General features: G+C 51.2%; 2 protein-coding genes across 10 annotated transcripts in view; one reads left to right on the plus strand and one right to left on the minus strand.

Annotated features, from left to right (window-relative positions):
* Nucleotides 1–624: 624 nt before the first annotated feature.
* On the minus strand, nucleotides 625–4,411 carry CIB1 (calcium and integrin binding 1). Its single transcript, XM_003921609.3, has 7 exons — nucleotides 4,159–4,411; nucleotides 3,996–4,030; nucleotides 2,564–2,672; nucleotides 1,716–1,866; nucleotides 1,454–1,572; nucleotides 1,296–1,384; nucleotides 625–868 (listed from the first exon to the last, which is right to left on the minus strand). The coding sequence occupies exons 1-7, from the start codon at nucleotides 4,207–4,209 to the stop codon at nucleotides 847–849; spliced, it is 576 nt and encodes a 191-aa protein (XP_003921658.1). The 5' UTR covers nucleotides 4,210–4,411; the 3' UTR covers nucleotides 625–846.
* A 140-nt stretch (nucleotides 4,412–4,551) lies between these two features.
* Nucleotides 4,552–15,192, plus strand: part of TTLL13 (tubulin tyrosine ligase like 13) — a 30,950-nt gene continuing 20,309 nt past the window's right edge. For all 9 annotated transcript variants that reach the window (XM_074400018.1, XM_074400021.1, XM_074400019.1 and 6 more), the window contains exons 1-2: nucleotides 4,552–4,893; nucleotides 8,423–9,404. In XM_074400018.1, coding sequence (XP_074256119.1) covers nucleotides 8,432–9,404 — 973 coding nt within the window. In that variant the 5' untranslated portion in view covers nucleotides 4,552–4,893; nucleotides 8,423–8,431. The remainder of the gene's footprint in view (nucleotides 4,894–8,422; nucleotides 9,405–15,192) is intronic.

Below are 15,192 nucleotides of genomic sequence, written 5' to 3' on the forward strand. Positions count from 1 at the left end.
TCAACCCCTTTATTCTACATCCCCGATTGGGTTTTGCAGGGGTAGGGACACAGGAGGGGATGTGATGGGGGCCCTTTGTTATAATTTTTAATTTTTCAAATCATGCGGTAAAATGGACTTTATTGATGCGGTTCTTGACATTTTGGCATGCAGAGACTCATGGAACCACCACCCCAGTCAGGATACAGGAGAGCGCCCCCCTCACGCTGCCCCTTCGTCCTCAACCCTCCCATGGGACAGCTGGCACCATGCGGCTTGACTTCCCACTGGCCCCTGCTCCATACGCTGCTCATTCCTGATGAGGTATGGCTCCTAGAAGAGAAGTCCAGGCTGGGCGCAGTGGCTCATGCCTGTAATCCCAGCACTTTGGGAGGCTGAGGTGGGTGAGTCACAAGGTCAAGAGATCGAGACCATCTTGGCCAACATAGTGGCGTGTGCCTATAGTCCCAGCTACTCGGAGGCTGAGGCAGGAGAATCGCTTGAATCCGGGAGGCAGAGGTTGCAGGGAGCCGAGATCACGCTACTGCACCCCAGCCTGGACGACAGAGCAAGACTCCATCTCAAAAAAAAAGGGAAAAAGTCCAGTCTTTCCTCACACCAGTGTAACTTGGCTCACACACAGGGTCAAGCTTCTAAACCTTTATTACTGATGAGTACAGACAAACAGGGCAATGGCAGAGGAGAGGCCCTGACAAGGAGGCCACCCTTGACCGGGTGAGGCTGCACAGTGCCAGCTCCAGGCTGGGCCCGCCTGGCCTGCCCTGGCAACACAGGCTTGCCCTTAGCCACAGCTCAGCAGCAGAAAGGTTCTTGGACAGGATACCAGGACACACACCGGGGCTGCTGTCACAGGACAATCTTAAAGGAGCTGAACAAGAGACAAGTGGGGTGAGTTTTCTGCTGGAAGAGGAGGGGAGGGACGAAACCCAAACTCGCCCCTTCTCCCTTTAGCCCCTTCTTTGAAACGAGCTGTGTCTGTGTGAGTCAGTCCCCTCTGGAAGAATTCCCCTAGACTTCCAGAGGAAGCTTCTGAACCCACACACGGGGTCAGAGCTTCTAAACCTGTATTACTAAGTAGTACAAACAGAGCAATGACGATGGCAGTGGGAAGGGGAGAGGCCTTGACAAGGAGGGCCACCCCTGCCCGGGGTGAGACTGCCAGCTTAGCCGGCCATGTGTGTGGGGACCAGGGCTTTCTCTCACCCCTGGCACCACCTCCTGTAGCAATGTCCTAGGCCCAGAGGCAGCAGATGGGACCTGCAGGTACCCAGAAGGCAGGGGGACCACTGTCATACCTGGCAAAGTCTGGGGAACGGGAGATGACGTGCTGGAACTCAGAGAGGTTGATGGTTCCATCCCTGTCAATGTCAGACTCCTCCAGGATCTGGGGAAGGGAGAGTTTCAGGCCAAAGCTAGCTACCCTTCCCTCCCACTCCCAGGCCCAGCTGCTCACGTTGTCAATGAGCTGCTTCATCTCGGACGCACTGAGCCGTGTGTCCTCGCTCTCTCCTGTGAGGCAGTTTACCAGCTGGCTCAGGTCTTCTCTGTTCAAGGTTCCATCATCATCAAAGTCTAGAGAGCAGACACAGGAAGCCAAAAGACACAGTTGGGAGGGGCTCTGATGTTCCACACACGGTGCCCATTTCCCAAGTAGGGCCACCCCAAAGCCCACGTGGGAAGGGGTGGTGTCCCACAGGACTGCCCCTGGTTCTCACCGAAGATTCGGAAGGCATAATGGGACTTGATGTCCGGCGTGGCTGTGTCACTGAACACACTGAGGAGGTCCAGGAAGTCCTCAAAGCTAAGGCTGTCTCTGGTTGGGGACGTGGAGAAGACTCTGCAGATTCGCTCCTTGAAGGGGTTGGCCTAGGAGAACAAACGACACAGGACGTGGCCCAGGTCACACACTCATCACACCCTATCAGAAACGTGAGTGAGCAGGTCATAGGATCAGCACCAGGGAGCTCAGGCTCTCGAGGGTGAATGATCAGTGCTTTGGGGCCAACATGCAGGGCAGCGGGGGCACAGGAGGGCAAAGTGAGCCAGCTGGGGAAGGGACTGAGACGGCTTCCTGGGAGTCAAGTGTTTAACCCAAAGGCAGGTCATGTACAACATAAGTGTGAGCAGAGAGGGAAGAAGAAGGCATCTTAAGCAAAGGGAACGAGATGGGCTGGTTATTTTAAAACACAAATGGGTAACTGAACAGCTATTGTGTTATAGGCCCTGGCCCAGGCCCTTTGCACAGAAATCTCACAGCAGTCCTATGGATTTGCAATCAGCCTCTAGAACAGGGTTCCTCAAACCTTAATATGTTAAAGAACAAAACTTCTTTGAACTTCCAAGAATATGTCCTAGAATCCCCATTTGAAAAGCACCATTCTAGAGAATTCTGCCAGGTGATTTTGGTAAAGTCCTTGCCCCCAGAAAATTAGGACTAAGCAGAAAAATGACCAGAATGGGGACCAGTGACCCCATGATCTCAAAGCTAGCGGCAGATGGAGTTAGGGGGGTCTAGCAGGGAGGGAGTGGTGCGGGAGGAGTCAAAGGAGGGGAGCACTGGCACCTTAAGCTCTGGAAGGCTGAGGATCTGCTCGAAGGACACTTGTGCCCGAAGTGACGCCTCCATGCTCTGCTGCTCCTGGGGAAGCAGCTCACAAAACCGCCTGTGGGCTCTGGCAGAGAGAGGGGAACTGTTGGCCCCCTCAGCAATGGGCGTCCCTGTGTGTTCATTCCCACTCCTTGCCTGCTTCTCATTATCAACTAGGTGAGGAGTTGAAACCACATACATAGAACTTCCCAGTCATCAGGCAACAGTAAGCAAAAGGACATGTCACAAGGCTGTACAGCCTAGGAGTCTAGTCTTACAGTGAGTATTCACTGAGCATCTACTATGTGCTGGACACTGATTCTCGAGATCCCCGAGGGATAAAGAGGTTGGGGATGGAGCCAGAAGTTGGCCCTAAAGAACTGGCCAAGTGCTGTGGCTCACGCCTGTAACCCCAGCACTTTGGAAGGCCAAGGTGGGCAAAGCATTTGCGGTCAGGAGTTTGAGACCAGCCTGAGCAAAATGGTAAAACCCCATCTCTACTAAAATACAAAAATTTGCCAGGCGTGGTGGCAGGTGCCTGTAATCCCAGCTACTCAGGAGGCTGAGGCAGGAGAATCACTTGAACCTAGGAGGTAGAGGCTGCAGCCAGCTGAGATCGTGCCACAGCACTCCAGCCTGGGCCACAGAGACTTTGTCTTGATAAATAAATTAATTAACAAAAACAGGGAGAAAAGAGCAAAACCAAAAATCTCATCACCTCCACTCCAGGGATCTCTTGCCCTCAAAGCCTTCTTTTTAGCAGCCACCCTGGACTGTCCTCCTCCTCGGCCTCCATCTCCTTCCCATGAGATCATCTTTGCGCAGAGGCCCAGGCATCTCCTCACTCAAGTGCCCACCCTGCATGTATCTGGCAAAAGGGCTTCCAGGTCAAGTTCAAATCTACTTTAGCTCAGAGTGTTATCTTGGGCAGTTAGCAAACCTCTCTGAACCTGTTTCCTAAAGATTAAATTAGGTCATGAAGGCAACCATTTAGCACAGTCCCTGGCACATAGCGAGGGCTCAGAAAGCGTTAACGGTTACTGTATTGTTCAGGTCAAGTTGGGAGAAGGAGCCAGGCTCCCCAAGGCTTCCGTGGCTTAGCCACTGCGCAAGGCCGGCCCCTGCCGGACTGGAGCAGGAAGTTCGGCAGTGCTGAAGCTAGTTAGCTCAGGGTCAAAGAGCGCCTAACTTTTCTCGGTGCCACGCCCCGCGGTGCCACGCAGGGCCCCCGGCGAGGGCGGGGAGGGCGTGCCAGGAGGAGAGCGTAGCCCCGGCAGGGTCTCCCGGCCTCCAGCCCCAGCTCCTCAGCGGACCTCAGGCCGGCCCCCGCCCCTCCCTTGGGGCAGCGCCCCCAGAGGCCGCCTCCAGAGGAGCCCGCGGTCAGAGGCAGGTTCAAGGCAGCACTTACAGGAGGATCTCCTGCTTCGTCAGGAACGTCAAGTCCTGGAAAGCAAAGCCAGAGCGGGGGTTAGCGGGTCGCCGGGAGGCCGTGATCGCCCCGCCGCCGCTCCCGGACCCCGCCCGGGAAAAGGCCGGCACGCGAGCTCCCTAGGGCCCGGCGCCCCGCGCACCTGGTACTCGGCCAGCAGCTCCTTGGACAGGCGACTGCCAGAGCCCCCCATCGCCGCGCCGCGCGCACCGCTCCGCCAACTCGCCTCGAGACGCCGACAACTTTCTCACTTCCGCCTTTGGGCAGCGTCTCAGCCCGGTCCCCGCGGCAACCGCTCCAGGGGCCACCACCCCCGGGCCCGCCCCCTCCTAAACGCGCCCAGGCGCTACTAGCCGGGTTAGGCAGGCGAGCTCCCGGCTCCGGGCGGTCCCAGGAGAGCTGGAGGCGGGCCCAGGGGCGGGGCCTGATGCTCCGGGGCGGAGCCCAGGCCTCACGGCCCCGCCTCCGGAGTGGGCGGGGCGAGCCACTCCGCGCGCATGCGTGCTGGCTGCGCATGCGTCGCGGGCGTCGCTTCCTGGCAGTGGTCCCTGTAGCGGCTTCCTGGAGAGTCGCGCGGTGCTTTCCCCTCGGCTGCGGTAGGTGGTGGCGGCGTCAGCCCTGGGTGGAGTCCCGTAGGGGCATCTGAGAAGTCACTGGAGCTGACCAGGAAACCTGGACACTTGCTGAGTGGCCGGGGTCTTCGGCTGCCCCTCTGCCCAGCAAGGACTTTTCTAGACCTTATCAGGCAATCGCGGCACCTGTCGCAGCCCCCAAGTCGCCTCTTCCAGAAGTAACCCTAACCTTGCTTCCTTCTGAGGCTATTTACTGAGGACTCACTGGATGTCAAGCACTGTGCATAGTTTTCTTTGACTGCAAGGTAGGTACCCATTTTACACGGTGGAAATGCCTAAGTCCAGAGGGTATTAGTGATGTGTCCGGGCTCTGGCGTTTAGAAGATGACCGGTCCAGTCCAAGGCACTTTTCTTCTTCTTTTTCTTTTCTTTTTTTTTTTTTTTTGAGACAGAGTGTCGCTCTGTCGGCAGGCGCCAGGCTGGCGGGATCTCGGCTCACTGCAACCTCTGCCTTCTGGGTTCAAGCAATTCTCCTGCCTCAGCCTCCCAAGTAGCTGGGACTATAGGCGCGCGCCACCATGCCCAGCTAATTTTTGTGTTTTAGTAGAGACAGGGTTTCACCATGTTGGCCAGGGTGGTCTCCATATCTTGACCTCGTGATCTGCCTGCCTCGGCCTCACAAAGTGCTGGGATTACAGGCGTGAGCCACCACGCCCGGCTCCAAAAGGCTCTCCACTGCTGTTCTCATCATTCCAGCTGACGTGCCATCCTTTGACCCTATCTCACCCCTAGACTGTGTGCTCTAGGCTGTAGAGACCAAAGCTGACCCATTTGCTCTTGTCCCCTCTTAACCTCTAGGACAATGGTTGGCATATATTAGGTTCTCAGTAAATATTATCAAATGCATAATGAATGAATGAACGTATTCTACTGCAAAAGGTAAGGACGCCAAGCTGCTGGGACGTGGAAGTGGAGGTTGTGTTGGTCAGGCTGGGATTAACTCTTGATCCTTTCAATCCGTTATAGTTGCTCATCTTTGTAAAATCTAAATCTGAGTGTGTCATTCTCAGCTTATAACCATTAAATGGTTAAAAACCCAAATCCTGGCCCTCTGTAACAGAACTTCCTCCTATTGGCTCTCTGTGTTTCAGCCATTATGGGCTCTGAGTCCCTCTTCCATCTTATTCTCAGAGAAGCCTTTCCTGACTCTGTAGACTGGCTAGGAATCTACTTTGCACTTGAAGAATACCCAGTGCTTCTCCTTGGCAGCATGTGTCTAGTAAGACCCATTGTATTAACACATGCATTCCATCATTGTAGAAATATTCAAGGCCGGGTGCGGTGGCCCATGCCTGTAATCTTAGCACTTTGGGAGGCCGAGGCGGGTGGATCACTCGAGTCCAGGAGTTGGAGACCACCGTGACCAACGTGGCAAGACGCTGTCTCTACTAAAAATGCAAAAATTACCCAGGCGTGGTGGCACACAACTGTAATTCCAGCTACCCTGCAGGCTGAGGCACAAGGATCCCTTGAATCTAGGAGGCAGAGGTTGCAGTGAGCTGAGATTGTGCCCCTGCACTCCAGCCTGGGCAACAGAGTGACTCTGTCTCAAAAAAAAAAAAAAAAAGAAGAAGAAGATAACTAGGTTGTAGAGCCATCCCAACATGATCATTTTTCTGTTAATAGCAGGCTATTTCAGTCCAAGAAAGAGTTGGTCTTCTGTCAGTAAAAGCTTAGGCAAAAAGCAGGAAGCTGTCATGTCTCCTGTACTACACTTCCTTAGGAACAGGGACCTTGTTTGTCTCTTACAAGCCAAGGCGAATACCTGCACTACATTATAGTAAATATCTCTTTATAGTGAAGACAGGGGAATCAGCTTAGTGCCTGGTGACTATCTGTGATCTAGATACCTCAGCCACATCACTGGGCTCTTAACCCTTCAGGGAACAACCTTCTGGTTTTCATTTTGCTTCCTGATAGGTTTTGTCCACTGACCAGCCAGCAAGAACCTTTTTGCCATTTGGCACATTTCTCATTGTAAATTGTTAAAATAGGCGGTCTGAATCATCTGGCGGTCTTTGGTGAATCTGGTTAGCATATTGTCCCTCTTGTACCTGATCAACTCTTGATACAGTGATAAAACCAAGCAGAGCTGACGGAACCCAAGCTTGGACTGAAGTGACTCTCTTCACGTAACGCTCCTTTCGACATCCTGTCTGGGCCAGTAGCAGGCCCCTCTCCCTGACACTGCTGGGCCCAGGCTCCAGGAGGCCAGTGGAAGATGAAGGGAGCCACTAATTTCCCCCTTGAAGGGTTGGCCCTGGGCACTGACACACACATTGGTGCCATCCTCACCCAAATGTTTCCATGCATGACCAGTTGGAATCACTATAGAACATGGAAAAGCTTTTCCCACAAAAGTGGTTATCTTTGAAACCCTGACCACTCTCCTACACTGGAACTCAGGTATGGTTTTCTGGAGGGCAGTTTGATGATCTATTTCCAAAACCTGAACCATGGGAGTTTGAGACCACCTGAACAGCGTAGTGAGGCCCTGTCTGTACCAAAAACAAAACAAAAACCTGAGCCGTGGACCTACTCTGACCCAGTGGTTTACTAGGATTTTATTTTAAAGGAAAATGAAAACATGGTGTGTTCAAGGGTGAGTATATGAGTGTGTAGGATGTTTATTGCCATATTGCGTATAATAGAATGAAACTAGCTATAACCTATATAAACAACAGTTGAAGATTGGTTAAAAAGTCAAGATCTGGCGGGGTGCAGTAGCTCATGCCTATAATCCCAGCGCTTTGGGAGGCTGAGGTGGTCGGATTGCCTGAGCTCAGGAGTTCGAGACAGCCTGGGCAACACAGTGAAAGACCGTCTCTACTAAAATACCAAAAATTAGCCAGGCATGGTAGCACGCGCCTGTAGGCCCAGCTACTCAGGAGGCTGAGGCAGGAGAATTGCAAGAACCCGGGAGGTAGAGGTTGCAGTGAGCAAAAATTGCGCCACTGCACTCCAGCCTGGCAAGAGAACAAGACTCCATCTCAAAAAAAAAAAAAAAAAAAAAAAAAGTCAAGATCCATCTATGTATGAAAACGAAGGACGCTGGGCGGGGTGGCTTACGCCTCTAATCCCAGCTCTTTGGGAGGCGAAGGCAAGCAGATCACCTGAGGTGAGGAGCTGGAGACCAGCCTGGCCAACATGAGAAAACCGTGTCTGTACTAAAAATACAAAAAATTAGCCTGTCGTGGTGGCACATGCCTATAATCCCAACTACTCGGGAGGCTGAGGCAGGAGAACTGCTTGAACTTGGGTGATGGAGGTTGCAGTGAGTCAACATCACACCGTTATACTCCAAACTGGGCAGCAAGAGCGAAGTCTCAAAAAAAAAAAGCAAAACATAAATTACAGTCTTTCCTTAGGCATTATAACAAAGGGTTATGTTTTATCTTTTTTCTCCATTAAGAAAGTTTACTCAGCCGGGTGCAGTGGCTCACCCCTGTAATCCCAGCACTTTGGGAGGCCAAGGTGGGTGGATCATGAGGTCAACAGACCATCCTGGCCAACGTGGTGAACTCCTGTCTCTACTAAAAATTAAAAAATTAGCTGGGTGTGGTGGTGTGCACCTGTAATCCCAGCTGCCAGGGAGTCTGAGGTGGGAACTTGAACCCAGGAGGCAGAGGTTGAGCGGAAATCACTGCCACTGCACTCCAGCCTGTGCAACAGTGAAATTCCATCTCAAATAAATAAATAAATAAATAAAATAAAGTTAAAATCTCTAGAAGTGGGTTACCATCATGTATTTTTCACCTTTTATGATTATTTCAGGTCAGCTCTATGGCTCTTCCACATGATTCAAATGAAACTTCCTATTTGCTACCTCCAAGCAAGGAGGACTGGGAAAGGCAAGCCATTCCTGATTTTGTTTATGGGCAGAAGGATCTCACGGCAGAAGGGGTTCAGTGGCCAAAGAATGCACCTGGCACCCTGCATACTCTGCCTCAGTCTCCCTTCGATGCTGCACTCTGCTCCGCCTGGAGGCAGCGGGTGGAGCTGGGGCTGTTTCGCTACCGCCTGCGGGATCTACAGACCCAAATCCTCCCTGGTGCTGTGGGTTTTGTGGCTCAGCTGAATGTGGAGCGTGGTGCGCAGAGGAGGCGCCCGCAGACCATCATGAGTGTGAGGCAGGCATTTGACCCTGAGCAATTCAACTTCAATAAGATCCAGCCTGGAGAAGTCCTCTTTTGTTTGCGCCGGGAGCCTGATCTCCCAGGGATGCTCCAACAAGAAGACATCCTCGTGGTGATCAATGTCAGCCCCCTGGAGTGGGGCCACGTGCTGCTGGTGCCTGAGCCTGCCCGGGGCCTCCCCCAGCGCCTGCTGCCGGGTGCACTGAAGATGGGGGTTGAGGCTGTGCTGCTGAGCTTACACCCGGGCTTCCGTGTCGGCTTCAACAGCCTGGGAGGCTTGGCTTCGGTGAACCACCTCCACCTGCATGGCTATTATCTGGCCCACAGACTGCCCGTGGAGCATGCACCAAGTGCGCCCCTGGACCCTGGAGGCCATTTGCATCTGCTCCAGGGCCTCCCCGCTCCCGGCTTCCTCTTTTACTGTCGGGGGCCAGGGCCTGACTTGGAGGCCTTGATAAGCAGGGTATGTCGGGCCACTGATTATCTCACTAACCATGAGATTGCACATAACTTGTTTGTGACTCGGGGAGCTCCGCCAGGAAAGACCTCACCTTCCTCAGCTCTCACAGGGGTCCGAGTCATTCTGTGGGCCCGGAAGTCCAGCTTTGGGATAAAGGAAGGTGAGGCCTTCAATGTTGCCCTCTGTGAGCTAGCTGGGCACCTCCCTGTCAAAACCTCCCAAGACTTCAGTAGCCTGACAGAGGCAGTGGCTGTGGCCCTCATTCAGGACTGTCTGCTGCCCCCAGCCCAGGCAGAAGAGGTCCAGGCTGCACTGGTGGCCCTGATGGCCCAGGAAGAGCAATAATACTTCTGGATATATTTATGTTCTTTTTTTATTTTCTTTTGAGACAGAGTCTCACTCCATCACCCAGGCTGGAGTGCGGTAGCACGATCTCAGCTCACTGCAACCTGTGCCTCCTGGGTTCAAGCAATTCCCCTGCCTCAGCCTCCCAAGTAGCTGGAATTACAGGCGCATGCTACCACACCAAGCTAATTTTTGTATTTTTAGTAGAGATGCGGTTTCATGTTGGCCAGGCTGATCTTGAACACCTGACCTTGTGATCTGCACCCCACCTCAGACTCCCAGAATTTTTTTTCTTTTCTTTTTAAATGACTAGGTGATTTTGTATTTTTTCATAGAGACAAGGTTTCACCATGTTGCCCAGGCTGGTCTTGAACTCTTGGGCTCAGACAGTCCTCCCACCTTGGCCTCCCAAAGTGCTGAGATAACAGGAGTGAGCCCCTGCACCTAGCCTGGATGTTTTTCTTTTCTTTTCTTTCTTTGTTTCTTTTTCTTTCTTTTTTTTTTTTTTTTTTTTTTTGAGACAGTCTTGCTCTGTCACCTAGGCTGGAGTACAGTGGCACGATCTCAGCCTACTGCAGCCTCCGCCTCCAGAGTTCAAGTGATTCCTGCCTTAGCCTCCCAAGTAGCTGAGACTACAGGTGCCCACCACCAGGCCCAGCTAATTGTTTTGTATTTTTAGTAGAGAAAGGGTTTCACCATGTTGGCTAGGCTGGTCTCGAACTCCTGACCTCAGGTGATCCACCCGCCTTGGCCTCCCAAAGTGCTGGGATTACAGGAATAAGCCACCACACCCAGCCTGGACATGTTCATTCTCTACCTGATAAGTCCCTTTCCAGAGCACTGCCCATCATGGTCATTTAAGCATTTATTTTCATGGCTGCCTTCTCACCTATCTCAGCCTAAGAGGGATAAAGAAAGCCGACAATGGTCTCTTTAAAGGGGAGAAACCCTGGAATAATTATACTGAATAAGACTCATGGATGTATCTGCTACCTCTCCCCATTCTTGGTCATGCCCCATGGGTATTAAAAAAGGAGTGTGTGAGAGAGTTACACACTCCTGACTTTATATTTGGACTTTGTCTTCCTTTGATATCAAATGTTAGCAAGGTGATAGTGCATGTGCCTGCAGCGTTGAGCTGCCATTCTGCTCTCAGCCTCTCTGTTATTCCCCTTTGCTCACTGCTAATTTTATTTCTTCATCCCTTCTTTACATTTAACCTGGCTCCATCCAAATGCCCCACTCCTTCACTTTCCCGACCACCCCGAGCTTTCAACTATCCCCCACACCGAGTTGAATGCTCTTCACTGACATCATCTGATGGAAAAACAGTGTCCTCACAGCTTTCCAGGTGCACTTCCTGTTTTTCCTTTCTTTTTTTCTTTGTAAGGCTGGGGTGCAGTGGTGCAATCAGCTCGCTGCAGACCTGAACTCTTGGGCTCAAGACCCATCCCACCTCAGCCCCCTGAGTAGCTGGGACGTTAGGCTTGTTCTATCATATCTGGCTGATTTTTTTTTTTTTTTTTTTTTTTTGAGACGAAGTTTCGCTCTTGTTACCCAGGCTGGAGTGCAATGGCGCGATCTCAGCTCACCGCAACCTCTGCCTCCTGGGTTCAAGCAATTCTCCTGCCTCAGCCTCCCAAGTAGCTGGGACTACAGGCGTGCGCCACCATGCCCGGCTAATTTTTGTATTTTTAGTAGAGATGGGATTTCACCATGTTGACCGGAATGGTCTCCATCTCTTGACCTCATGATCCACCCACCTCGGCCTCCCAAAGTGCTGGGATTAAAGGTGTGAGCCACCGCGCCTGGCCATATCTGGCTGATTTTAAATTTTTTTGTAGCAACAGGTTCTTGCTATGTTGCTCAGATTGCTGTCAAACTCCTGGCCTCAAGCAGTCCTCCCACCTCAGCCTCCCAGAGTGTTAGGGTGCCACCATGTCTTGCTGCAGTATTTTTGTTTTGTTTTGTTTTTGACACAGGGTCACTGTCACCCAGGCTAGAGTGCAGTGATATGAACACAGTTAACTGCAGCCTGAGCCTCCTGGGCTCAAACAGTATTTCCATCTCAGCCTCCCTAGTAGCTGGACCCACAGGCATGCACCACCACACTCGGCTATTTTTTGGTAGAGACAGGGTCTTGCCATGTTGCCTAGGCTGGTCTTGAACTCCTAGCCGCCCACCTTGGCCTCCCAAAGTGCTGAGATTACAGACATGAACCACTGCACGTGGCCCAAGTCCTCTTAATACCTCCATTTAAAAAAAGAGATAGAGACTGACAGTTCGTACTTTGTTCAAGGTCAGACAGCTGGAGTCAGGACTGCAGCACAGATACCAGAAGCTGAGCTGGGACAATGCGCTTGTGACTTCCTCTCCAGTCAGTGGCTCCCATAGAGGGTAGTGCTATCCTCAACAGTTCGCCCTCCCTGAGCCTCATCTATCCCTCCTGGGGTCTTTCCCAAGCACTTTAAGCTCCTGTTGATGCAGACATAAAATCCAGAGCTAAGTCATTCCTCCATTTGCATCTGAGTCAATGTGGGCAATTTTTTAATCTCATTGCTTTGTTCTGCTCTAATACTCTAGAAATTTCCACCCTGGCTCCAGAGGAATCAGTCAGTAGACACTCTAGTATGTGTGTGTGTGAAATCCCATTTTCCTTTGAGCTCCCTTGACTGTTAGCAGAAGTAAAAAAAAGTCTTGGGTTGGCTGGGTGCAGTGGCTCACACCTGTAATCCTAGCACCTTGGGAGGCCAAGGCAGGTGGATCACTTGAGATCAGGAGTTTGAGACCAGCCTGCCAACATGGTGAAACCCTATCTCTACTAAAAATACAAATATTAGCCGGGCATTGTGGCAGGTGCTTGTAATCCCGTCTACTCAGAGGCTGAGGCACGAGAAGCTCTTGAGCCCAGGAGGCAGAGGTTGCAGTGAGCCAAGATCGTACTACTGCACTCCAGCCTGGGCAATAGTGCAAAACTCAGTCTCAAAAAAAAAAAAAAAAAAAAAAAAAATTGCCTATGCAGGCAGATCATGAAGTCAGGAGAAACCCTGTCTCTACTAAAAATACAAAAAATTAGCCAGGCGTGGTGGCACGTGCCTGTAGTCCCAGCTACTTGGGAGGCTGAGGCAGAAGAATCGCTTGAACCCAGGAGGCAGAGGTTGCAGTGAGCTCAGATTGCGCCACTACTCGCCTTGGGCGACAGAGTGAGACTCTGTCTTAAAAAAAAAAAAAAAAAAAAAAAATTCTTGGGTCTAGCTTTCAACAGAGATGATCACCACCACCACTCCTTCCTCAAAAATCCTGAAGGAATGAGATCCCTGCTCACAGCGTAAGGGTGAAAGGGGGCTCACAGAGGTGGGTGCTGGCTGCTGGCTGAATGGGCTTTCCCAGGAGGGGTTTTGTTATCTCTGTCTCCCAAAATGTGGGCGCCAACCCTGGCTTAGGCCTTCAGGTAGTTGGCTCCCTATGTCCAGGCTTGTATAAAGCCTTAGTATCAAGTTTTCGTGAGAGGTTTTACATCCCAAAGGATGTTACAGAGTCTCCCTGGGATGAAGGAGACTATGCATCCATAACCCATTGTATAAGAAGAGCAGTTTAACCTTTCAGAAAATGTTGACCACCCTCATATCTGGCAAAATGTGGTCATTTTTGCTTAATGCTTTTTACAAGCTTTTGCATGCAAAAGCTCCAGTATTGCGCTTAATTTTGCTTGCTTGCGTGCTCACTCTGAAGGGAGTTCAGATGACCATTACAGCAAAGTGGATTTTGTGTCCAAAGTGGCAAGCCAAGTATCAGAATTTTCCGAGTTTCTCTCTAGGACTGATGTTCAGAGGAAAGCCTTTCCTGACCCATATATGTTTCTCCATAAAAAAGAGGGAAAGTCGGCCGGGTGCGGTGGCTCAAGCTTGTAATCCCAGCACTTTGGGAGGCCAAGGCGGGTGGATCACGAGGTCAAGAGATCGAGACCATGCTGGTCAACATGGTGAAAACCCGTCTCTACTAAAAATACAAAAAATTAGCTGGGCATGGTGGCGCGTGCCTATAATCCCAGCTACTCAGGAGGCTGAGGCAGGAGAATCGCCTGAACCCAGGAGGCGGAGGTTGCGGTGAGCCGAGATCGCGCCATTGCGCTCCAGCCTGGGTAACGAGCGAAACTCCGTCTCAAAAAAAAAAAAAAAAAAAAAAGAGGGAAAGTCAAACGGCTTTCTTTCTGGTGATATTTCTCAGCCATGCATATACTTTGTGAAGGTTTGTAGTGCAGATTTTTCTACCGAGTACAGAACATGTCGAGGCCCTTTGCGCTCCAGGATGGTGGGAAGTGCTGACCCAGGGCCTCCTTTCCTCTTCACTTAACTCTTCTGCAGGATCTCATGTACCAAGAGGGTTTAGACTTGCTCTCATGGGAAAACTTGACAGATACTTAATGTGGAGTAACAGCTTTGCATTTTAGGAAGAATAATTATGCTGTAATGGGGAGGATGGATAGAGTGAAAAATAGAATCAGGGAATCCAACTAAGAGGTTGCTGAATGGTGGCGATTTAGGCAAGAAATGATAGTCCAGGTCTGCCAGGCGCGGTGGTTCACGCCTGTAATCCCAGCGCTTTGGGAGGCAGAGGTGGGTGGATCACCTGGGGTTGGGAGCTCAAGACCAGCCTGACCAACATGGAGAAACCCCGTCTCTACTAAAAGTACAAAATTAGCTGGGCGTGATGGTGCATGCCTATAATCACAGCTACTCTGGAGGCTGAGGCAGGAGAATTGCTTGAACCTGCGAGGCAGAGGTTGTGGTGAGCCGAGATGTGCCATTGCACTCCATCCTGGGCAACAAGAACGAAACTCCCATCAAAAAAATAAAAATTAAAAAAAGAAAGAAACGATAGTCCAGGTCCTAGAACAGTCCCTAGAACACTAAATTTTTGATAGAGTGAGTGTCCTGAAAGTCAAGAGACTCCAGAACATTTCCAGGAGGAGGGAGGAACATTTCTTTTTTCCTCCCTTTTTATTTTTTTTAAAAAGAAATGGAGTCTCACTGTATCCCAGCCTCCGCTCAAACTCCTGGCCTCCAGTGATCATCCTGCCTCAGCTTCCCAAGGTGCTGGGATTACAGATGTAGGCTACCACACCTAGCCAGGAGAGATTCATATGAGAGTGCCATATGCTGAGGAAAGGTCAAGAAGTCTGTGAATCAGACAGCCCATTTATCCATCAACCAGGAAGGACACTGGTGTTGAGGTTGGCATACCTATGAAGGACAATAACTATTATGGCTTCCATTGTTTTGATGAAACCGCAGTTGCATGATCTCTTGTTTCATATTGCTGTATCCCTGTATAGAGGGTTGTAGCCCTCCATACGTTTGCTGTGACTGAACCAAGAAAGAAGGCATACGCAGATTTCTAGAGAAATTGTGATTCCATGAAAGTTTTTTTTGTGTGTGTGTGTGTGAGACGGAGTTTCACTCTTGTTACCCAGGCTGGAGCGCAATGGCGCGATCTCGGCTCACCGCAACCTCCGCCTCCTGGGTTCAGGCAATTCTCCTGCCTCAGCCTCCTGAGTAGCTGGGATTACAGGCACACGCCACCATGCCCAGCTAATTTTTTTT

The sequence above is a fragment of the Saimiri boliviensis genome, chromosome 5 (genome assembly GCF_048565385.1).
Source record: "Saimiri boliviensis isolate mSaiBol1 chromosome 5, mSaiBol1.pri, whole genome shotgun sequence".
Classification (NCBI taxonomy): Eukaryota; Metazoa; Chordata; class Mammalia; order Primates; family Cebidae; genus Saimiri; species Saimiri boliviensis.

What these genes read in the sequence shown, in the direction of transcription:
- CIB1 (XM_003921609.3), bottom strand. Translation starts at nt 4,209, where the DNA reads ATGGGGGGCTCTGGCAGTCGCCTGTCCAAGGAGCTGCTGGCCGAGTAC. An exon ending in TGAAGCAGCTCATTGACAAC is followed by an intron (nt 1,385 to 1,453) that starts GTGAGCAGCTGG and finishes TCCCTTCCCCAG; the next exon opens with ATCCTGGAGGAGTCTGACAT. An exon ending in CGTTCCCCAGACTTTGCCAG is followed by an intron (nt 869 to 1,295) that starts GTATGACAGTGG and finishes TCTCTTGTTCAG; the next exon opens with CTCCTTTAAGATTGTCCTGT.